Genomic DNA, 23,876 nt, shown 5'->3' with positions numbered 1-23,876 from the left:
TGACTTGCAAGAGTTCATAATGTCTCTATGCGAATAATATTACACATCAATACAAAATACATGGACCTTACTATACACTTTTGGAGAAGCATCTGGTTACTTGATTAATACTACTAAATCATTTGTTTTCGGAATACTGTAAATCTGAAAACTCAAGTGACAAACACCTTTTATAAATACTGTATATTCCGGCGTATAAGACGGCCCCCAACTTTTCCAGTTAAAATATAGAGTTTGGGATATACTCGCCGTATAAGAAATACCACCTGGCGTATAAGACGACCCCCGACTTTTGATGGGTTAAAAAGTAGTCATACGCAGGAATATACAGTACTTTGGATTTAATTTCAAAATTGGCCCAATAAAATATTGAAGAGTTTGGTTGTACTCAGATTCACAAGCAGTGGTTGATCACAATTATAACAAAATAAGCACAGAAATTAATGAAGATCTTAAAAGGTGGCATACTCTTTCTCTTATATAGGCAAAATATCAACTATTTCTATGATTATTCTATCCATGTGTGTAGATGTGTTTTAAGGAAGGCTAACCAAGACAGCCCTTTTAAAGACTACGTTGACTCCCACCAGCTGGATTTGTGCTGTGTGGAACATTATATACAATGGAGTTTCCTTTTTACCCCATCTCCAAAAATTGAGTTTTTAGTCTAGTTTACTGTGGGTCCTCAAACTCTTCTGCTAGGTAGCACTGAGCATTATTTTTTCTGTGGAATTCTTATCTCCAGAATTTAGCTACTGTGTCATGAGTCTTCACAGGATTTGGATCCTAGCTGATGACCTTACTGTGCCTAAGACACAATATAAATATAATAATAGCTCATCTGGCTAGATTTTCCCAGCCACTGGGCAGCTTCCAACAAAATATTAAAATACAATAGTGCATCAAACATTAAAAACTTCCCTAAACAGGGCTGCATTCAGATGTCTTCTAGTTTTGAAGTATTGAAATATTGAAGTACAATGGCTGTAGTTTTAGTTTCAGAGTTCCTGTAGCATGAATAGTGTAAATAGTCAGCATGCACATCATCTGGGTACAACGGATGGATGTAGAGGATATATTTCTTTTTCTATGCATTCTCTCATCTCCTTTTTCATTGATAACCTCAATTTGGCTAAAGAACTATTGGGCAGAGTCAAAGTGACCCTTCTCCCAACACGTGCACCATACCTGAGAACAAGTGGAGGCCAAAGAAACATTTCTCTCCAAACTGGGGAGCTAGGCTCAGAGAGCCTCTTAGCTGAACCCAGTTCCATTTAATCTCCCTACATTGCTCTAAGAGAGCTTCCGCTTTCTTTTATGGGATGTTGTCCATCACTGAACCACTTCCTTCCACTCTCTCGTCTTAGACGTCTCTAGCTGACTAGGTTTTCTGCGAAAGGTAAAAGTGAGTTGATTGAAAGCATGGTGGGCCAACAATTCATCAATGCTCATAAATTGCTTTGTCTAAAAGAAACACTCCACCTCACCCCCTAATTGTGTGCACTCTTGTAAGCATATCTTCAAGCTTCATTGTTTCCTTAGTATAATCTAAAACTTTTAAGGCTATTTTGTTCATGTTGCTATCCTGCTTTCTGGCATGTGTAGGGAACATTTGACCCTCTAGCTTTTGTTGCAGCTACAACTCCCATCAGCCCCAGGAAGCTTGGCAAATGGTAATTGTAATACAGCAACATCTAGAGGGCCAAAGGTTTTCTCACACCAGTATGGCATGCTGTGGTGTTCACACACTCCAGGTCTCTGGGGAGAAAATGATTTGTTAATATGCAATTATTTAAACAAATTCACCTGTCCCGTAATCTTTTTTGAGAATTATTTCCGTTTTATAGACATTGTATTGTGTCAGTATATCTCTTAAAACTACAGTTTCTTCATTTGGCTCTTAATGTATTTTTCAGCTCCAAGAAAATCAGGATGAAATAGAGAATATGATGAATGCAATTTTTAAAGGTGTATTTGTTCATAGATACAGGTGAGTTCAGTTGCGCTGTGCTATAGAGTGGGCTAAGCTTTGCTTGTGGTTATTTTATTTATCATATTTTATTTACTTTTCAATCCTCTTCCAGGGATGCAATAGCTGAAATAAGAGCAATCTGTATTGAAGAAATTGGGATTTGGATGAAAATGTATAGTGATGCCTTTCTCAATGACAGCTATTTAAAATATGTGGGATGGACAATGCATGACAAGGTAAGGTGCTGTGTACCATTTGTCCATTTTCAAGGTTTTCAGAACTATTTATTGAGAATCAAGCAGCAAAACCAAACAAAGTTAGTTTCAGTACAGGTACAACATTTTAAATATATATATTTTGTGCTGGTTTTAAGCAAAATGGAGAAGTACAAAAGTTAAGTTATATGAATTACATTCCAAGAGGTCTTTGAGTCAAAAGTGTTTCACAAGTATTTGGGTACTGCTTGGGACCAAAGTGCCTGAATACAAATGTTCATTAGGCTTTTTACGGTCTGCCTTGTCAGTAGTGGTGCCATAACCCTAGAATGTTTTTTAGGAAGGCTGTCTGGTGCCTACTTAAATGTTGTTAAATGTGAGGTAAGCCATAAACTATGGCTTATTGTGAATGAACAATATGCTAGCACACACTGTCAAATCGCTCCTGCTGCATTTCTCTCCTAGCGTAAGCAGGAGCAATCAACCAGTAACCTTGGTTTCTATCAATGTCTGAACCAGCACATGGTTTTCTTTCTCTACAAACTATAATCTGTGAAACTAAGGCTCTTGCTTTCCCAATTTGTGGCTTGTTTGGAAAACACAAACTACAAGCTTTGGTTTAGATTATAGCTTGTTGCCCTCACTCGGGAAGGGGAGCAGCTGGAGCAATTTGCCAGCGTGAAATAGCATGCTCTTCATTCACAGTAAGCCATGTTTATGGATTACTATGTTAGAATGCAGCCAGTAGTTGTTTGGATCCCAATCACAATCATAGTGAGGAAGATTATATTGTTTTGGGAAATATTGCCTGTTTGAGCAGGAGAGTGCTTGGTTATTAATATGACAGCAACAAACCAAGAACAGTAAAGACCTTTGATTTAGAATAGATGTAGAGCTGTTTAATCAATGAATGCAGCATATCATGTTGAAAAATGATATTTAAAGCCTCCATGTGTTTGATTTTTTTCTTAGCAAGGGGAGGTAAGACTCAAATGTCTTACAGCTTTGCAAGGGCTTTATTATAATAAAGAACTGAATTCCAAATTGGAGCTCTTCACCAGTCGATTCAAGGTTAGTATTTTTACTCTTTCATTTAAGCTAGCATTTTCTCTCTTTTCATTTAAGCTAGCATTCCAGACTTTCCATTTTTAACACTTGTCATTTTAAAACTTTGTTTCTCTCCCCCCCCCCAAAAAAAACAGGATAGAATTGTGTCTATGACTCTAGACAAAGAATATGATGTGGCAGTGCAAGCAATAAAACTACTTACTCTTGTTTTACAGTAAGTATTTCAGGCCAGTGTGTAATATAAACATGTGGAGTTAATTGGTGCATTTTGTTTACGTGTACTTTGACAAAGCTTTGAACATAGAATATCTGTTTTGCAGTGTCACTTTTATTATGTTGCTTATGGGGCTGAAAGTTCTTTTTTTGGGGGTTCAGTTTTCATCATGCTGGGATACTCTGAGCAGGTTTTTAAGTACTTCTCAACAGCCATTTGCGCCAGAAAATGTCATGATTCCTTGATATATTTGCTTAAGAGCCCAAATTATTGGGTGGTTTCCCCCCCCCCCCATGTCCACAGTGAGTAGCAGGGCAGCCTAAACTGGCTTAGTAAGGTCAGCTGTTCTGCTGTGGTAATTTTAAAAGTCCACTGATTTCATGGTAGTTGTTTGTAGGTGGTGTAAGAATTCCTACAGCATCTTCCCCCAGTTTCCAAGCAGCTGCAGCTATCGACTACTTAGCAATCAACCGGATTTACCCTGTCTCCTTTATATCTTTTTATTGCCAATTACATTTCATTATACTTGAATAAAAATGTCTGAGAGAACTTGGCCCATTTCCCACAGTGCAAATAATATTACATATTAAACTGCTGTAGTGCTTGACCAGCCCTCCATTCATAACCAATTCTGGTAGCTATGGGGCATGTCAACCATTGGTGGCAAAGATAGTTTAACTTAGCTGTCAGCATTTACTTCAGATCACTTACCATTTTTTATACAGCTGTTCACAAATTTAATAAGCAGCTAATGAAACTCAGTAAAATGAAACTAGTTATGCAACCCCTGAGCGGTTGGTGTACATGGCTTTGGACTGCAATACCTCAAAGACCACCTCGCCCCATATGAACCAGTCTGGACTTTGCAGTCATCATCTGGGACCTTCTTTGTGTACCTTCTCTGTGAGAGGTCTGGAAGGTGGCAAAACCATAATGGGTTTCCTGGGTTGGCTCCCTGCTTGTGGAATGCTCTCCCCCAGAGATGCTCACCTGGCACCTTTGTTCCATAACTTTAGGCACCAAGCAAAAACATTCCTCTTCTTCCAGGCCTTTGGCTAATTAAACTATCTATGGCCTTTTAAACTGTGGGGTGGGTGCATAGTGTTTTCATTTGTTGCTGTGATATGTATTTTTGTGCTTTTATATTTTAAACCTAGCTCTGCTAGGCTTTGTGATTATTGTTTCTGTCTTTGTGGTTATTGTCTACATCAAAATGTTAGTCACATTGCTCCTTTTTTATTTTAATGTTAACATCAACATGGAATCTCTTCGTTCTTCTGTAATATTTTGGGATATATATATTTTATTTTCATTTCTAGGAGTAGTGAAGAAGTCCTGACTGCAGAAGACTGTGAAAATGTCTACCACCTGGTTTACTCAGCCCATCGTCCAGTAGCTGTAGCAGCAGGAGAATTTCTTTATAAAAAGTAAGGCAGGATAATGTTTTCGTTTAAGTACCACTTACGATAAATGGTTGATATTTTCTGTAATTAGCACACTATGGATATTTTTAAACAAAGTTTCTCCTCATGAGGGAAGCAATAATTGAATGCAGTATAGTTGCTTCAGACTGTAGGAAGTCACATGCACAAATACCACAACTAAGTTTTATTTCTCTAGTTCCACCTGAGCAGGAAATCTCAGTACTGTGCTATATACAGGGCTATGTCAGAGTCAGTTCCAACAGAATGGGGCTTGATAATGTTAAAGGGTATAAAGTTTGTTTCTGGACCCATTTGAAGTGCTCGTTTTGACCTTTAAAGTCTCATACAGTTTAGGGAAATTATGCCTGCTCACACTCTGTGGACATCTTGTGCCTTTCACTGCGTGCCACAGTTCTAGTAAATGGACAGCCTGAAAATCCTGGTGGTTTTTGTATTTATGGTTCAGTTCAGACATAATGACTTAAGGTGTTTTGGTGTGATATCTGACTTGACAAATAACAGTTTATGGTTTATTAGCAAATTGGATGATCATAAACCAGGATTTGCAAACTAGTTTCCACTAACTATGGTTAGTGGATTGCAGGAGGTATCATGCAGACTTAAGATGAGTATAGTTTTATGGAATTCAAAGCGCAATACAATAAAATACAATGTGTAAGAAACAAAAGAAGCAATTTGGGCATCATTTGGGGGAAAGGGTTGTTTCCATTCCTGATCTGGAGGCAGTCTTCTACTTGGAAGTAAATCCCAACAGTTCAGTGGGGTTTCCTCCCAAGTAAAACATGTGTGGATTGGGGACCTCAATGACTAAAGCCGTGTGTGTGTGTGTGTGTGTGTGTGTGTGTGTGTGTGTGTGTGGTAATACGGCTGCCCTGAGACATTCCATAGCAACTGCTGGTCATTGTAGGCCAGTGATGTCCAAACTTTTTTCAAAGAGGGCCTGAAGTGAAGGGCCGTGAGGGTCAACCAAAGAAGTTGAGCTTTTTTAAGGGTTGAAGTTGTTGAACTTTTTTTTAGGATTTCGGATTAGGTCCCCAAAATGGACTGGACTTTGGACATGCCTGGTGTAGGCAGTACTGAGGTAGACAAAGCAATGGATCTGACTTGGTATAAGGCTCCTTCCTGTGTTTCTGTTTCAGAGCAACTATGGCTGAATGCCAAGAGCATCTTCTTTGCACCCAGAAGGACCTTGGTTCAACTCCCTGCTTTGGTTAGAGCATGGTGATGATAATGCCATGTTCAGTCCCCATATGGGACAGCTGCATATTCCTGCATTCAGGGTTGGACTAGATGATCCTCAGGGTTCCTTCCAACTCCACAATTCCATGATTCTAAGTAGGCAAGCATTTGCACTCCTGCTATCCTAACCCAGCACACACATATTTAAACTAGGCCACTGAGTGTTCAGTCACCAGAGGTGAATATGCATGAAAATGCCTCAGCTTTTGCCTGACAGAACAGAAAGTAGAAGTCAGAAAATATGTTCCACTTTTTGTTCTTCAAAATGTGGCAACCCTATTATTGGCAACCCTTCCATAGTGACAGAGGATGAGATCGCACATAGTGCCAGTGTACACAGTGGGAATTCCCCTTTCTCTTCTGCCCCCTACGTCCCCCCCCCCATCTATCTCAGAGGGTCCCTCAACCCATTGGAGCAGATTTTGGGGTGCATTGGTGACAGCAAGGAAAATGAGAAATAAAATGTATCACATGTGCAAGTGGAAGTTCACTGCATCAGTAGGGTGCCACAATTGGATATTGTCTATAAAAGAGCAAACTTTTACCTGTTAATAATAGTTAACTGTTGCTCTTGAAAACATCATCTGTCTAGTAAATGCATATGCAGCAATTTTTGATACAGCAATAAATGTCTGGTGCTTGTTTTTTTGTTCCCTTGCTTTGAAAGGCTTTTTAGTCGTAGAGACCCTGAAGAGGATGGAATTCTTAAAAGACGGGGGAGACAAGGTCCAAATGCTAACCTTGTCAAGACTTTAGTATTTTTCTTTTTGGAAAGTGAGGTATGTTTATGAGTAACTTGTTCATTTTATAGAACTATAGTTAAGATAAATGCTTGATTTTTATGGTGATTTCTTTCTGAAGAGCATACCAGGCATTCAAGACTTTCTGAATAGTAAGAAGTATCTCACCCAAGTATAGCAATTTGCTTAAAATAGGAGTAAAAGTTTTGCCCCAGTTCATTTTATATACATTTCATATACAAATGCTTCGGGTTACAAACTCCACTAACCCAGAAATAGTTGCTCCAGGTTGCAAACTTTGCCCCAGGATGAGAACGGAAATTGTGGTGTGGCGGCAGCAGCTGGAGGCCCCGTTAGCGAAAGTGCGCCTCAGGTTAAGAACGAATTAAGTTCATAACCTGAGGTACCGCTGTATCTGTTGAATGTTTTTTTAAACTAGGATGTCTTTACAAATCTATTATTTAATGGATTATTTCTTTTACTGTAAAGGTAGTTTTTGATAATTAAACATCTGCCTAGAGTGATGCCAAGGCCTATATATTTTTTTGGCTACACTAATTAGAGTTCATGAAAAGTTTTGGCTACTCTGTTAAGAGTATGAATATAAACAATATGGTCAGGAAGATTGAACTCATAGGCCACATTTCCTTTGCTCTTCTTTGCACCTCCAAATCTCTCCCTTTATGATTATTGCTGACACTGTTTAGCTTGACAGTTTTGATAATAGAAGCATGAGGGGAGAAGAAGAGTTGTCTGATTTGAGGTTCTTTGAGTGCTTTGCTGCGATTAGATCTTTCAAATAACCATGACTGTCACTGTCAATTCAAATGCAGCACACATTTCTGAATTAGTAAACCAGTTCAGGATGCTTAAATACACTTGTTTTAAGGGGTCATCATAGTACTGTAACTGCAAACAAGTAACAAAACATTTTCCTGGTTAATTGCCCATAATTCTGTTCAATATTAACACCTCCCTTTGAAATCATAAATAACAGGAATTAGTACTGGCTCTTTTACAGTTTCAACAACAGTAGGGATTTTCCTACATATTAACTAGTTTTCCTGAGACAAAATATTAAATACAGTTGAATCTTTTTTTAGTTACATGAGCATGCTGCTTACTTGGTGGACAGCATGTGGGATTGTGCCACTGATCTCTTGAAGGACTGGGAATGTATGAATAGTCTTCTGTTGGAGGAGCCACTCAATGGAGAAGAACGTAAGATTTCACTGTATTCTTCAGCATCAAACTTTTTCATAAGAAGACTTTATAGTCTGGTTGGGAAGGGGTTTTGAGTTTGGAGAGGTTTCCTTTCTCATGGAAGAGAAAGGGAAGCTCTTTTGTGTACAGAAATTTGGATTGCAACCATTGGTTAGCAATAGTCCATAGGTCTTGCAGTCCATAGGTCAGTTTGGTCCTATGCATATTTCTTTGGAATGTACTCTTCGATGGGGCATACTCATTATGAAGCATAGTTTGTAGCCTAAATCTGTTGAATTTTTGTTGTTGTCTTCAACTTGGGGATCAATTGAAATATGTATATGTTTAATAAACAAGCTCTCCAGAGAATTATAGAGTAGATCTTGCAGTGATGAGGAGCGAAATCCACTTTCCCTTGTTCACTCACCGTGATTTTTTTAGTATACAAAGTTAACCCCCTCTCCTATTTCATAGTCAAACCAGCAAGTGTGCTTTAATAAACAAACAGATGTCTGGTTGCTCCTCAGTTTTCTGTATTGGTATTGTGATTGTATAAATAGTGCTGTCTTGTAGATTTATACTGAAACATCATCCCTGATAACTTTATTAAACATTTGAAATCATTTTAATGCTAAATCAGTACCTTGAGTTAATTCTGCAGATCAGTACCCTTGCTTCTGCTTTGTTCTTATCATGTGAATCTCCCATTTACTTTATTCTGTAAAAATAATACTGCTGTTTTCTTAAAGAAAGCATTAAAATGCAAATACACCATTGAATGTAGTACAAAAACTGTAAAACATTACTATTACTTCCAAACCTGAATTCAAACTCATAATTGTACACATTTGTTGTTTTCTACTTAATCTTGAAGCCCCAGTTGCAAGTTTAAGCTATTAACATAATTCCAGTGGAAAACCTTTATTACTTATATCTAAGCCTTCATAAGCAGGTATGCTCTTAGGAAAAATGAGTTGAAATATTTATTCATTTATTTATTATAATTTCAGCTTTAACAGACAAACAGGAAAGTGCACTAATTGAAATAATGCTGTGTACAATTAGACAAGCAGCTGAATGTCATCCCCCAGTAGGAAGAGGCTCAGGAAAGCGGGTATGGTTTTGTTTTTGTAAACTTATAGTTTGGCAGTAGTGCTGAATTCATTCTCATATTTGATTTTAATAATAAGGCTTTCTAGCAAATGAAAAAATGTGTTGGTAATTCTTCACATATATTGTGACAGATGGGTGCAGTACAATGTCAGTAATGTTTCATTGTTAAAGTACGTATCAAAAGACCCTATTGTTCAAAACATATATGTTGTGTTCCAAAAGCCTTTTAACTTTCATGATTATTACATTAAATCAGAAGTAAGATGTGCTGACTGGAAGATGTAGTGTACATCTTAGTGTAAGTATCTTAACTTTAACTAAATTATCTTTTGTCTCAGAGACCAGCAATCCAAGTTCCAATACTGAAATTCGGTCATAGAATTGTGGCACATTTTTGTAGCATTAGCACTTAGTAACTCTACTATGCAATAAGTTTATGTAGTGTTAAATTGTGTGGCTGTTGAAAACATGATTCTATCCCCATTGCTTAACTTTGGTTGTACATTGGTTAGAGGATTCAGTTAATAAGCAACTAATAAATGTAAACAATAAATTTTAGTTTGCTCTTTTATATGAATCTGTTCATACATGTGGCATCTGTACCAAATTCGTAATTGTCACTGGGCATGCATGAGCACATGGATGGGTGGGGATTCTGGCGCAGCTGCTGCACATCTGAGCCACACCTGTTCTTTATTTTTTATATTAACTCCAGAAAGTAGTACAGCATAGCATGTCTTTGAATAACAATTGCTAGAGAACAACAGTGGGATAGAGCTATTGTTCTTGTGTCCTGCTTTTGGGTTTCCCAGGGGCATGTGGTTTGCCACTGTGGAAAACAGGATGCTAGACTATATTGGCCTTTGGTCTGGCGCAGCAGGGTCTTGGGTCTACTATGAGTTACATTTTTATAACCTGGTAAGTTACTGATTTACTTTCCCGCCAGAGCGGTACCTAATTATCTACTTTCACTTTGACGTGCTTTCGGACTGCTAGGTTGGCAGGAAGAGGGATCGAGCAACGGGAGCTCACCCCATCATGGGGATTTGAACCGCTGACCTTCGGATCAGCAAGCCCTAGGCTCTGTGGTTTAGACCACAGCACCATCCGTGTGCTGCTCTGGTTCACCAGAAGCGGCTTAGTCATGCTGGCCACATGACCCGGAAGCTGTCTGCGGACAAATGCCAGCTCCCTTGGCCTATAGAACGAGTTGAGTGCCGCAACCCCAGAGTCATCCACGACTGGACCTAATGGTCAGGGGTAACTTTACCTTTAAGTTACTGGTTGGACTAAACAACTGTTGAAACTGTTGATATGATAACTTATTTAGTTATAACTATCCTTGCACTTTCAATGTAGGTACTTACGGCAAAAGAGAAAAAAGCACAGTTGGATGACAGGACAAGGATTACAGAACTTTTTGCTGTGGCTCTCCCTCAGCTATTAGCAAAAGTGAGTGGTTTATTTCTCTCCTTAAGACTACAATTCCATAGGAAGCTGCCTATAGAGTTAGACTATTGGTCAATCAATCTCAGTATTGTTTACACTGGCTGGCAGCAGCTCTCCAGGGTTTCAGACAGTAGTAACTAGTAGTAACTTTCTCATTCCTACCTAGAGAAGCCAGGGATTGAACCTGTGACCTTTTGCATGCAAATCATGTGCTTTGCCCTTCTTGTGCAATTTTCCACTGGTCCCAGCACTTGAAGAGGCATACAGAAAGATTGCATTTGGAGAAGCTACCTGGTTAATGAAGTTAACAGTGTTGAATAATAATGAATATTTTTGATTTCCTGGTAAAACTCATATCTGGAATTGTAGAATGCATAATGTGGTAGAAATCTGGTATTAAAATTTAACAAATACATGATTATGTGGGACACTTTTGTTTTCTTTAAAACGAGCTTTGTTTTCTTTATCAATTTCTACAGTATTCCGTAGATGCAGAGAAAGTCACCAACTTGTTACAGTTGCCACAATATTTTGATTTGGAGATCTACACAACAGGAAGATTAGAAAAGGTAAACAAATATGCAAGTATAGAAGAATAAAGGGAATAAAAACTGAACAAATCCTCCTATTAAACAGATAATTTTATATTGGGGGTTAGCAGCATTCCATAGTGGGGGCTATTGCAGGCTTGGCTATGGAGCAGATAGCTTCATGAGAATGCAATTGTAACAGGTGAAGCCAATACCTACCTCTTTTGAAATACAGTGGTACCTTGGTTTACAACCACAATTGGTTCCGGAAGTCTTTACTTAAACTGAAGCGTACTTAACCTGAAGCGAACTTTCCCATTGAAAGTAATGGAAAGTGGATTAATCTGTTCCAGACGATGAAAAACACCCCCTAAAACAGCAATTTAACATAAATTTTACTGTCTAATGAGGCCATTGATCCATAAAATGAAATGAATAAAACAGTACAAAATGAAAATGTGAGGGATCTCTTACATATCGGAGCACTTCAGTGACTGCGGCCCAGTCGCGGACGCTCCGATGCCTTCTGGGTGGCCAGGCCTTCACCCCGGGCCTTTGCAGAGGCATCGGAGCGTCCGCGACTGGGCTGCAGCCACGGAAGCACTCCCATGGCTTTGTGAAGGCCCAGCCTCCGGGAGGCATCGGAGCGAAGGCCCGGCCTCCCGGAAGGCACCAGAGCATCCGCTCTGCCTCCGCAGAGGTCGGGCCTTCGCGGAGGCATTGGAGTGTCTGCAACTGGGCCGCAGCCACGGAAGCGCTCCCATGGCTCTGCGGAGGCCGGGCCTTCACACAGCCATGGGAGCGGTTCTGCAGCTGCGGCCCAGTCGCAGACACTCCAATGCCTTCACGGTGGCCAGGCCTTCACTCCGATGCCTCTGTGGAGGCCGGGCCTTTACTCCGGGCCTTTGCGGAGCCATGGGAGCGCCTCTGCAGCTGCGGCCCAGTCTTCAGGCCTTTGTGGAGGCCTCCGTAGGCCTCAGACACCTTGGGTTACTTACTTCCGGGTTGCAGTTGTTCGTAAACCGAAAACTCGTAAACCAAGGTGTTCAGTAAACCAAGGTTACACTGTAAGTAGTTTTAAAGAAATTCCTTTTGGGTTTGTTTGTTTGTTTGTTTGTTTGTTTGTTCTACTTGATCAAATCACCAGAAAACATATGTTTGCTGTGCTTATTTGATAATTTTGATTTGTCTTTTGTAGCATTTGGATGCCTTGTTGCGACAGATCCGGGATATTGTTGAAAAGCACACCGACACAGATGTTTTGGAAGCTTGCTCTAAAACGTACCATGCACTCTGTAATGAAGAGTTCACAATATTTAATAGAGTGGACATTGCAAGAAGTCAACTAATGGATGAACTGGCTGACAAATTCAATAGACTTCTTGAAGATTTTCTGCAAGAGGCATGTATCTTGTTTTAGGTTTTCTTTTGTATTTCTTGCTTTAGCATTCAAGCTAGCATTCTCAATGGCAAGATAGCAAAAGGCTTCTCACAAGGTACAACACCCCAACAATTGTGTTTATTTACAAGGTTCTATTGTTACATATTGCAAGAGGTAATAGAAGATATATTTGTTTCTCATCGCTCCTTGTAAGAACAAAAAACCTCAACAATTGCAAGTACACTTCATATCTGGCCTGAAATAGAAAGGATTGATAGTTGTTGATTTTGTAAGTGATTTTCATTTGAGCTACTCTTAAAATATTACTTTACCATTTTTTGAAGATACTTACTTTTACTGCAACCGTATAATTTTTTAACAGGGTGAAGAGCCTGATGAAGATGATGCTTATCAGGTCCTATCAACATTAAAGCGAATCACTGCATTTCATAAGTAAGTACAGGAACAGCCTGTCCACTTCTTGCAACTCTCAACTCTTTGTTTTAATAAGAAAAAATATTTTTTTAAAATAATTGACAGTAGCGCTGTGATCATTTTAGCAGTCATGTGTTGTGCAGGCATTCGACTACTTTCTGCTCAATATGCCCAGCTTCTGTTCCTGCTGGTCTTTCCCCCTATTAACATCACCACAACTACACATTTCATGTTTGTGTAAAGAGGCATTGACTCTTTTAATACTAGAGAGAGACAGAGTACCACCGGTTAGACTCCATGTTAGCTCTTTGTTTAGAACAACTTACTTAGGGAAAGCTGTGCATGAATCTGTCTTGTCTTGTTTGAAGGTGGGCATTAAAAACCTGTGTATGTGTCCACCACCTACGTGTCTTCTATGTACACTCCCAATATTAATCTTTTTTGCTAGTCACAGTGTGCTTTTAAAAAAAAATATGAATGAGTTTCCCCTTGTTCTTATACCCAGTGGAAATTCATATGTAAGAGAATAAAGAAATATTGTCTTACTACATGAAATAAAAGAGACCGAATATATGGATGCTGCTTCAGACAGCAAAATTTTAAAATAAGCAGGCAACAAATCTTACAACACTTAACATATCTTGATCTAAAGAGTAAAAGAATCATTAACTATTCCCCAAAGTTTCATTACTTGCTTGAAGTCAATTGTTTCCTGAGTCTTCAGGTTATCTTACTGTTGACAATGTGGGACACATTCCTTTACAGGAGATGTTGATTAAATTTCGCTGGTAACCAGATTATTTGTGCAGTACATTACGTAAATAGTCTTAGGAGGTTAGGATGTTTGCTCAATGCTTTCCAGGACAAATTTGAGATACAAACTAGACCAAGATCTGGAAAGTTCATTTAGGAATATATTTTATATTGAATGATACCTGTGCTGATGCCACAATCTATTCTACAGTAAAAAGCTATTTACAGATTGGCACCCCTCTTTCCTTCCTCTTCCAATCCAGGGCAAAGGGCAAGGAGGGAAAACTAGGCACATTGCATCCTCCATGGCTTGGTGCTGTGCAAAGCACACTGGATCTCTGTAGCAGGGGTGGGGAGATTTATTCATATCAAGGGTTGTATTCCCTTATGGGGGCTACATGACTGTTGTGGACAGGGTCAGAGGCAAAAGTTGGGGCTGCGATAGGTGTGGCCTAGAGAGGTATGAGGGCCACCTGAAGCCTTCTCGGTGGTGGCGCCTGCCCTGTGGAACGCCCTCCCATCAGATGTCAAAGAGAAAAACAGCTACCAGATTTTTAGAAGACATCTGAAGGCAGCCCTGTTTAGGGAGGCTTTTAATGTTTAATTGTTTTATTTCATTTTTCTGTTGTAAGCCGCCCAGAGTGGCTGGGGAAACCCAGCCAGATGGGTGGGGTATAAATAATGTTATAAGGAGAGTAATTTGACTAATGCCTAAGGGTAGTTGCACTGTGCTGCTTGCACTGTATTGCAAGGATTACAGTCATCAGTGCATTGCAAAGTGGGAGAGAAGGTGTGATGAAATTGAGCTGTTCATTTTTTTTCTATTTCAGTGCTCATGATCTGTCAAGATGGGATTTATTTGGTTGTAACTACAAGTTATTAAAAACAGGCATTGAGAACGGAGATATGCCTGAACAGGTTTGTATATTTTAAAAAGCAGTAATAGGAAAAATACATATAAGAAAACAAAAATCAGGTTTTTTTTAAATAACCATTTTATCTTGTATTTTAAACACAGATTGTTATTCATGCTCTGCAGTGTACTCACTATGTAATCCTTTGGCAGCTAGCAAAAATTACTGACAGCAGTTCTACAAAGGTAAGCCTTGTTATGATGATGGTGGCAACTTATAGTTTCATAGAATGAAATGTGTAATAACAGTGTGTCACCAGGTTCAAGCTACTTGAAGTGCCTGTCAGTATGATTGGGGGGGGGGGGGGAGGACAGCTGGTAACCCTTCTGACCTCTGGATGGCAGGGTGGATTTATTGAGCTTTGGGAGGGAGGTCTCTCATTTAAATGACATAAATGGGACATCTCTTTTCAGCTGCTTATTTCTATCTGTAATGAGAACAGAGGGATGCAATGTGTGATCCAGAAGCTTGCTTGAAACTTGCACTGGGTATAATTCCAAGGGTCAAATAAGCTGCAATTATAATACATGTTTTTTGTTTCTTTTCTTAGATCATTTCTATTTTATGACAAGTTCTTAGTTAACATACATTTTTTGTTTAACAAGCAAGTATAATTTAAAGCATTGCATATTATTTATCATTCTATTTCAAAGGAGGATCTTCTACGCTTAAAGAAACAGATGAGGGTATTTTGTCAAATCTGCCAGCACTATCTTACCAATGTAAATACTGCTGTTAAAGAACAGGTTAGTCAATGTTTTACTACTTGGCCCCTTTGTATGAAAGTGATTGAAGATATTTTGCGCTCTCCTCTTTCACTCACGTTAAAAGGTTCTTTAATTCCTCCTCACTTTCTGCCATCAAGGTTGTGTCATCAGCATATCTGAGGTTGTTGATATTTCTTCCGGCAATCTTAATTTCAGGTTGGCAATTCATCCAGTCCAGCTTTTCGCATGATGAATTCTGCATATAAGTTAAATAAGCAGGGAGACAATATACAGCCTTGTCGTACTCCTTTCCCAATTTGAACCAACCAGTTATTCCATATCCAGTTCTAACTGTAGCTTCTTGTCCCACATAGAGATTTCTCAGGAGGCAGATGAGGTAATCAGGCACTCCCATTTCTTTAAGAACTTGCCATAGTGTGTTTTCATATGCTGAATATATATATGCTATATGCACGCGCTATATGTATATGTGTGTGTGTGTGTGTGTGTGTGTGTGTGTGTGTGTGTGTGTGTATATATATATATATATATATATATATATATATATATATATATATATATACACACACACACACACACACACACACATATCAATCACGCGCGCATATAGCATATATATATTCAGCACATGAAAACACACTATATATATTGTGTAATAGTGCAAATTGATAGGATGGTAATGTTTGGAATATTAGAAAGGCAGTATCTTTAGATTTTTTTCAGCATATGAAAACACACTTTTGTATGATATTTTAGTTCAGTTTCTAGCCTTGGGATTGCCATTGCAGTGCTCACTGGCAACCTGGTACCCCAGAAAACCTACATTAGCTCTGCCGCCCCGCCCAACAATCAATTAAGAAAATTGATTTTTTTTAAAAAAAATGAAAAGGACTTTCAGCTATTTTCAACCCAGAATGCTTCTAGGTGCACATGGGCCTGGATGGAAGATGGACTGGAAATTACTCAGGTGTTGCCTTTAGAAAGGTGAAATATACATGTGCTAAAATATAAAGCTCTCTCACTAGATTTAGTAGAGCTCCTCAGAATAAAAGGTAGAGAAATGGGAAACTTTGTTGGATCCTTACTTTACAAGTTTAGCATATCATATCTCTGGTTGATGATGACTATAACTGTTTATTGGATTCCTTGCCATAATAATACAAACATACTAAAATCTGTTAATGCTTAAAATCGGAAGAATGAGGTGGGTCCTAAAACATCTCAGGTGTCAAAGGTCAGGGTTTTCATAATATGACAGAAGCAATATAATGATGGGAATTCCACATCTAACAGCCTGCAACGGAAAATAAAATTACAGTATAATCACATAATTATGGTTCTTATCATTATTTTTTGCAGGCCTTTACAATTTTGTGTGACGTATTAATGATCTTCAGTCATCAGATTATGTCAGGAGGTCGTGACATCTTAGAGCCGCTAGTTTACACTCCTGACTCTTCATTGCAAGCTGAAATGTTGAATTTTATTCTTGATCATGTCTTCATTGACCAGGATGATGATAACAACAGTGCAGGTATAAGGCTGTGAAATCATCTTCTAATCATATTGACAGAATCTGAATATGACCCAAAAGACCTGGGTTCTCCCTTAATCTACTATATCACTGGCTTCCTCAGAATAGCTTGCCTGTTTCCTTATTTTATCACATGAGTTCCCAACTGCAGTCTGAAGTGGTACAGTGAAGACACACATTTATCTCACTTGAGTGGGAATTAGGCCCTAGCTTACACCATATTTTCATCATTGCAGTCTATATTGTAGTAACTCACGTTAGCTTTGAATGTGTCCTTTACAACAGTTAGAACTTCCTGGCCTTGCATGGTGTCCTGCTTTCAGTTACCTTTAAAAGATAGCTCTATGATTCCATGAAGTACCAGTCTAGGTGTAAATTCGTGTAAAAAGTTGGAAAGGGATCATACAAGAAATAAAGAGAACTGAAATCAACTACCAAAACTATTCTGTGCTACAGTGTACTTAAAAGTTATAGGTTCTTTTTAAAGATTGCCTTGTTATTACAGTGTAGCTGGCAAAGCATTTGGTAGTCACTTCTTTTTTTCCTGCTATCATAGGTTATTTTCAACAACATTTTCAGCAGCTGTTAATAAAGGTCCAGTTGATGAGAATTGATTTTTTTTAAATGTTGTGCACCTTATTTCATTTCTTAGATGGACAGCAGGATGATGAAGCCAGTAAGATTGAAGCTTTGCACAAAAGAAGAAATTTGCTTGCAGCTTTTTGTAAACTTATTGTATATACTGTGGTGGAAATGAATACTGCTGCAGATATTTTTAAGCAATATATGAAGGTAATCAGCATTTCTGATCTTCTGAAAATGTGGGGTGGGGCTTTCATGTTAACTGGTTGCTGTCAGCTAGCATGTTCTCATTTTTTCAAGATTTTATATTTCCTTTTTCTGTGTGGCTGGTAGACCATAAACAGATTATATACTTGATTCATATCAGAATACATTTCTTTTCCTTCTGTCTTGTATTGATAGAATGCATGTCTTGCCTGGGCCCTGGGAATGTCTTGTTAAATTGTAGTTAAATGAAATATTTTAAAGTCCTTTTTTAGTATCCCTTCAATTGACTTCTTAACACTGTTAAGAAGTGACTGTTTGCTGTCAGCAAGTCAAGCTATTTTGTGTGTTTTCTCTCCCTTGTAGTATTACAATGATTATGGAGATATAATCAAAGAAACAATGAGTAAAACAAGGCAAATAGATAAAATCCAGTGTGCAAAGACTCTGATTCTCAGTTTACAACAGGTAAGTACTTCCTCAATTAAAGTACCCGATCCCAATGTTTGCTAAAAACAGACCTTATTAAGATAAATAAATTAGTGCAACTCAAGTTATAGTAGTACTGTAATTCTATTTATATCTGAGTCCATTGTTATGCCCATGAAGCTCTGTGATACTTAATGCTAACTTTAATAAGCGTTGACAATTAGGAAATTTCATTTCATGTTTGTGATTTCTCTCAAAGAGAAATTCAATCACTTAAATGTATGCAAGTATGCATGAGCCATGTGTTGGACTACCCTCACCTGAAGGAACAGGGTTTTCCATATGTTTCCCTCAGTCTGTAAATTAATGGGTTGAATAATATTTGTCAGCTTGCATCACCCTGCAGGCCATCGGATGAATAATTATGAAATACTTTAATAAATCCTTATTAATTAATAGGGGACCCAGGTGGCGCTGTGGGTTAAACCACAGAGTCTAGGGCTTGCTGATCAGAAGGTCGGCGGTTTCAATCCCTGCAATGGAATGAGCTCCCATTGCTCGGTCCCAGCTCCTGCCCACCTAGCAGTTCGAAAGCACATCAAAGTGCAAGTAGATAAATAGGGACCGCCCGGCGGGAAGGTAAACGGCGTTTCTGTGCGCTGCTCTGGTTCGCCAGAAGCAGCTTTGTCATGCTGGCCACATGACCCGGAAGCTGTCTGCGGACAAACGCCAGCTCCCTCGGCCTATAGAGCGAGATGAGCGCCGCAACCCCAGAGTCGGACACGACTGGACCTGATGTCAGGGGCCCCTTTACCTTTACCTATTAATTAATATTAATGCCCAGGTTCATAATGTCCAGATTCTTTAAGTACATATCTTCTATGTTCTTCTTCAGCTTGTATATATTTTAGAACTAGCACTAACACCACATTGCAAAAGGTTTACTGAAAATAAGTTGACATACGGGTATGCACGTTGTAAGCTTCAATCAAGTTTTGGGGGATGGAATTCAGCAGACAGAATGCTCTGTACACTTCATTGTATTGTTATAAGTAATACTTCCCTCTTTATAACCTTTGCATGTCTTGCTGGAGTATAAGCAAAGTTATTATTTTATGTTGAAAGACTAGCTCTTAAGATGGTTTTGGTTAAAGTTGGTAGAAGTCACTCATTTTGTAAGATTTGGGGAAATAGTCAGATTATGCATTAAATTATACAAAAGTTTATTAAGACTGAAAAATACTTTCTTTATGCAGCTTTTCAATGAGATGATTCAAGAAAATGGGTATAACTTTGACAGATCATCACCAACTTTCAGTGGCATTAAGGAGTTAGCTCGACGTTTTGCTTTAACATTTGGACTCGATCAACTGAAAACAAGAGAAGCCATTGCTATGCTACACAAGTAATTGCTCCCATTTTATTTTTTTTGTTTCGGAAAACACAAATGCATCTGGAGTTTTGAATTACTATTTAGCTTTTTGTGAATTTAATGTGTTATCAGTCTCAATTTCTAGCAGGTGGAAAGTCTAAAATAAATTGTATATTCAATTCTAGCCAATTCAGTCTTTGTGGTGTGGGTAGAACCTCTGACCCAGAGGCCAAATATAACTCTCCAGGCTACTGTCTGCTGTTCAGGACTCTCCATGGGTTATATCCCCCACCAGCCAAACTTTATACCCTCCTTGAATGCTTTTGCCTAGCTGAAATGTGTCCATGAATTCCTATATTTCCTCTTGTTTGTCTGGGTGGAGGGTAGAGAGGGTTGTGAGAGTGTGTGTTGAAATGAGCCTAGTTCACAAAGGTAAAATGCATATTTATTGCTCTGCCCACTTTTGCCATTGACCCTGCCACCACTAGCATGTGACTCCTAGGTTACATTTGCATAGAGGCATATGTGAACCTCAGTTTGAAAGATTCACCACCTATATAACTTTCTGTAATTTTAGCAATGCTATCTCACAAGCCCCTTGGAGGTCTGTGCATTTTACTCCATCTGCTGTGCAATAGCTTGCTTCCTTCTAGCCTAACTGGACATAAAAGAAAGTAGACCATGTTATTTCTGAAGCTTTTTTATGATGGTAAGGCTGTAGTTTAGTGGCAGAGCACCTGTTTTTCATGAAGAAGATCTGAGGTTCATCACCTTTGTTTTTCAGATTTGGGCATCAGGCAGTGGGTAGACTTTCATAAAGCACTTTCATATGTGCACACAACACCAAAAAGAAAAATGTCATACTTTGAATTTACTGTATTCCATGAGAATACAAAAACAAATAGGAAAAATCATTTTAGCTTCATTTAAAATGTTTAATTTGAATTGAGAACAATGTTTCATTCACAGTTGTAAAAGACATGATTTGCAATATGTGAAATGTAAAAACACCGAATACAGTGGTGCCTCGCTTAACGAATGCCCTGCTTAATGAAATTTCCACTTAACAAAAGGATTTTCCGAGCCGAGGTTGCCTCGCTAGATGAATTTGTTTTACAAAAAATTCGTCTAGCGAATCGCGGTTTCCCATAGGAATGCATTGAAATTCAATTAATGCGTTCCTATGGGCAAAAAAAATATCAATGCATTCCTATGGGATTCGCTAGACGAATTTTTCGTTATAAGAAAAGACCCGTGGAACGAATTAAATTCGTCTAGCGAGGCACCACTGTACAGTACTGTTTACCCTTTTGAAAGACTTTTCTAGCATCAATTGTTTTGGAGCCTTTTCATGTCAAAGGAAAACCTTACTGTATGTTTTTCATTTTTTTGCCCTTTGTGAAAACTCATTTAGAAGTGCTCACTTCAGTTTTTAATTGTTTTCAGGGACGGCATAGAGTTTGCTTTTAAAGAGCCTAACCCTCAAGGTGAGAGCCACCCACCATTAAATCTTGCATTTCTTGATATATTGAGTGAGTTCTCATCCAAACTTCTCAGGCAAGACAAAAAAACAGTGTAAGTATATTCTTTATATTTGGATCTTCTTACAAGGTACACAGATGTCATTTAAGTATCGCCATTTAAGAACATTTCTGTAATATAATTCTCTGAGAATAGCTGTGGAACATTTTATCTTCAGTTTGCTTAATAATTAATTGCTCCATATACCATATTTTTCAATTTATAAGACACCCCCATGTATAAGACACCCCCTATTTTGGCGGACTCCAATTTAAGAAAATGGGAGATATATCCGTGTATAAGACGCCCCCCCCCAATTGTGACATTATTTTAAAGGGGGGAAAAACAACTAGTCTTATACACAAATAAATACAGCAATTCTCCTAAACGAGACATTTAGCATTGTGGTGAGTAAACATCAGTGTTAAACAAATTATGAGCATAGGATGAGATACAATTCATGGAGGTATATTTTATTCTCTTGTGATAGTCTATAAAAGAATTGTTTCAGAATGTTGTGGGTGGACAAACTTTAGCATTGGGACATAGTGCCCAAGTCGTCTTGTTGTTTGAGACACTAGAATTAGGACAAAATATACATGTAGCTTGTCCATGATGTATGGAACAAGAATAGCTTTTATCAAAAATTCCAGAGAAGAATTTGATAATAGTTCCAGAGCCAACATTCCATTCCATTCCATTCTAGCTCTAGGGGACTGTTTGCTATTACATTCCAGATTAGGGCCAACTCAACAGTCTTTTCTAACTTGATCCTAGTGGGGTGGAGAATTATTATTACAATTAATATTACAATTATTATTATTAAATTTGTTTACAACCCTTGATCCAAAGATCACAGTGTGGCTCATAACATAAAAATACCAAATGAGAACAGAAAATACATAATAACCCAAAAGCAAAATGAGCAGATGTAAGAATGACTAGAGTCTGTGCTGACAAAAGCAATACATGGACATAGCTGCTAGCTGTTTTGTTATTGCAGGGGAGAATTGCTACTTAAATGCTGTTTCTGTCTTTAGACCTTTGAATTTAAAAGCTTTAGAGAACTGTGTCATTACTTTTGATATTCATATGTTAAATATATACTGTATCCAGGGTATGTTAGTAATAATTTTTTGTTCCTCCTTAAAGGTACGTATATCTGGAGAAGTTCATGACTTTTCAGATGTCTCTCCGAAGAGAAGATGTGTGGCTTCCACTCATGTCTTACAGGAACTCTTTGCTAGCTGGGGGTGATGACGATACTATGTCAGTCATTAGTGGAATCAGTAATCGAGGGTCTACAGTAAGGAACAAAAAAACAAAACCAGCTACAGGGAAGCGGAAACTACCAGAAGGTTTGGATTTTTAATTTTTCCATTGCAGCATGTTTGGCTTTCAACTTGAGAAGTGCTAAAATGTAAACTGTAGTACAGTTCCTGATTTCACTTTATGTGAGGGCCTCTCTCACAAAACCTTAGCTATTTGTAGCCCACTGTTTCCAAAGATCTGACCCAGCTGTCTTATATAAAATAAGAAAGCTTTCAGCTAATTTGGTCTCAGTGAAAACAACATATTTATCGTACTCCAAACCACTGACTTGTGTGATCCTGCCTCCCTTCATGGTTTTCTAAAATCATAGTTGCTGTTCTGTGACTTCTGACAGATCTTGGGCAAACTTTTGTTAGGGCCAGTAAGGGATTTCCATGAGTCGAAGCAGTTTTGCAGATGCATGTTTTGCAGGCAAGGCTTGTTAGCACGAAACATAGTTTCCCTGCAGTAAATAAGGGAAGGGGGGCAGGGAACCACCTATTGGTGGTGGTGGGGATTAATGACCCTATGCTATATTCCTGATAGCCATATAATTTTAGGGAAGGGTTATTGGATTTTCTGCATTGAGTCTATGCCTGTTGATTCTTTTTTCCTGCAGTACAGGAGGGGGACCGTCAGGTGAGTTGCTCCAGTAGTCAGGCGGAGCTAATGTGCCTACTAAGTGGGAGTGAGGCGTTGTTGTTATTTGTCTTGAGGTCTACTGCCCAGTCTGTGCAGCCACACTAGCTCTTTTTCTTCCTTTGAGTTTCCTTTCCTGGGGTTACTTACAAGGGGGGCACTTAAAAAGAAGAAGAAAGGAACTCAATAAAAAGACAAAGACTTTTTCTTTTGGAGGTAATCAGTATAGGCAGCACTGCCTAGCAAGTACAGTGCTTCCAGCCCAGAAGTCTTGTTAGAGGGAGGCAGGGGCAAAGGAGAGAAGCCCTCAGAGCTACAGAAAGCAAAGCAAGGAGCATCTAATCTGGTGGGCCTATTCCTGCCAATCAGTCTATCCCCTGGCATTTGTTCCTGATGACCTAAAGCCTCTTGAAACAGGGTATCCCTGCATTCATCAGGGAAGTTATGCTTGGGAAGGATTTGGCAGTGGTAGGTCAGAAGCTGGGAGTGGCCAGCACAGGTTGTCTTACTCACCCATGATTATCCAGGTCTTTACTCTGAATTTGGTGCAGATTATTTTGGTGAGCAGCCCTGTAGCAAACCAGCTGCAGGAAGGAGCTAGACCCCAGCTGCTTTCTCTTTATTCTGAAGAGTGTGCTTTGGGTCCAATGGCTTCACACAGGTCAGTCACAGTGGCAGCAGCAGCGTGGGGCTCATCTGGGGAAGATCGTCACAGAAGAGTTTAAGCAGCTGTGCTTCAAGACAGTTAAGACTCAAAGACTGGGCAAGAGACTCCAAGATATATAAAATATATTAAAATAATAAGCATCCTTGAGGGAAGTACCCTATCTGAGAAAGGTGGTCACTGAAGTGACTTTGCTTTGTACAAAACAATAGTTTCTTGCC

General features: G+C 38.8%; 1 protein-coding gene across 4 annotated transcripts in view; it reads left to right on the top strand.

The window, feature by feature from the left end:
- The window catches only part of STAG2 (STAG2 cohesin complex component), a 71,860-nt gene that overhangs the window by 40,935 nt on the left and 7,049 nt on the right, over positions 1-23,876 (top strand). For all 4 annotated transcript variants that reach the window (XM_035112443.2, XM_035112445.2, XM_035112444.2 and 1 more), the window contains 21 exons: positions 1,917-1,990; positions 2,085-2,208; positions 3,160-3,258; positions 3,390-3,469; positions 4,789-4,896; positions 6,821-6,932; positions 7,997-8,114; positions 9,107-9,210; positions 10,569-10,661; positions 11,138-11,227; positions 12,387-12,590; positions 12,952-13,022; positions 14,588-14,675; positions 14,776-14,856; positions 15,325-15,417; positions 16,759-16,933; positions 17,586-17,725; positions 18,086-18,187; positions 19,405-19,553; positions 20,967-21,095; positions 22,194-22,399. In XM_035112443.2, the coding sequence (XP_034968334.1) occupies positions 1,917-1,990; positions 2,085-2,208; positions 3,160-3,258; positions 3,390-3,469; positions 4,789-4,896; positions 6,821-6,932; positions 7,997-8,114; positions 9,107-9,210; positions 10,569-10,661; positions 11,138-11,227; positions 12,387-12,590; positions 12,952-13,022; positions 14,588-14,675; positions 14,776-14,856; positions 15,325-15,417; positions 16,759-16,933; positions 17,586-17,725; positions 18,086-18,187; positions 19,405-19,553; positions 20,967-21,095; positions 22,194-22,399 (2,440 nt within the window). The remainder of the gene's footprint in view (positions 1-1,916; positions 1,991-2,084; positions 2,209-3,159; positions 3,259-3,389; positions 3,470-4,788; positions 4,897-6,820; positions 6,933-7,996; positions 8,115-9,106; positions 9,211-10,568; positions 10,662-11,137; positions 11,228-12,386; positions 12,591-12,951; positions 13,023-14,587; positions 14,676-14,775; positions 14,857-15,324; positions 15,418-16,758; positions 16,934-17,585; positions 17,726-18,085; positions 18,188-19,404; positions 19,554-20,966; positions 21,096-22,193; positions 22,400-23,876) is intronic.

The sequence above is a fragment of the Zootoca vivipara genome, chromosome Z (assembly GCF_963506605.1).
Source record: "Zootoca vivipara chromosome Z, rZooViv1.1, whole genome shotgun sequence".
Taxonomy (NCBI): Eukaryota; Metazoa; Chordata; class Lepidosauria; order Squamata; family Lacertidae; genus Zootoca; species Zootoca vivipara.
The sequence above is the reverse complement of the archived record's forward strand: the minus strand, read 5'-3'. Positions and strand labels throughout refer to the sequence as shown.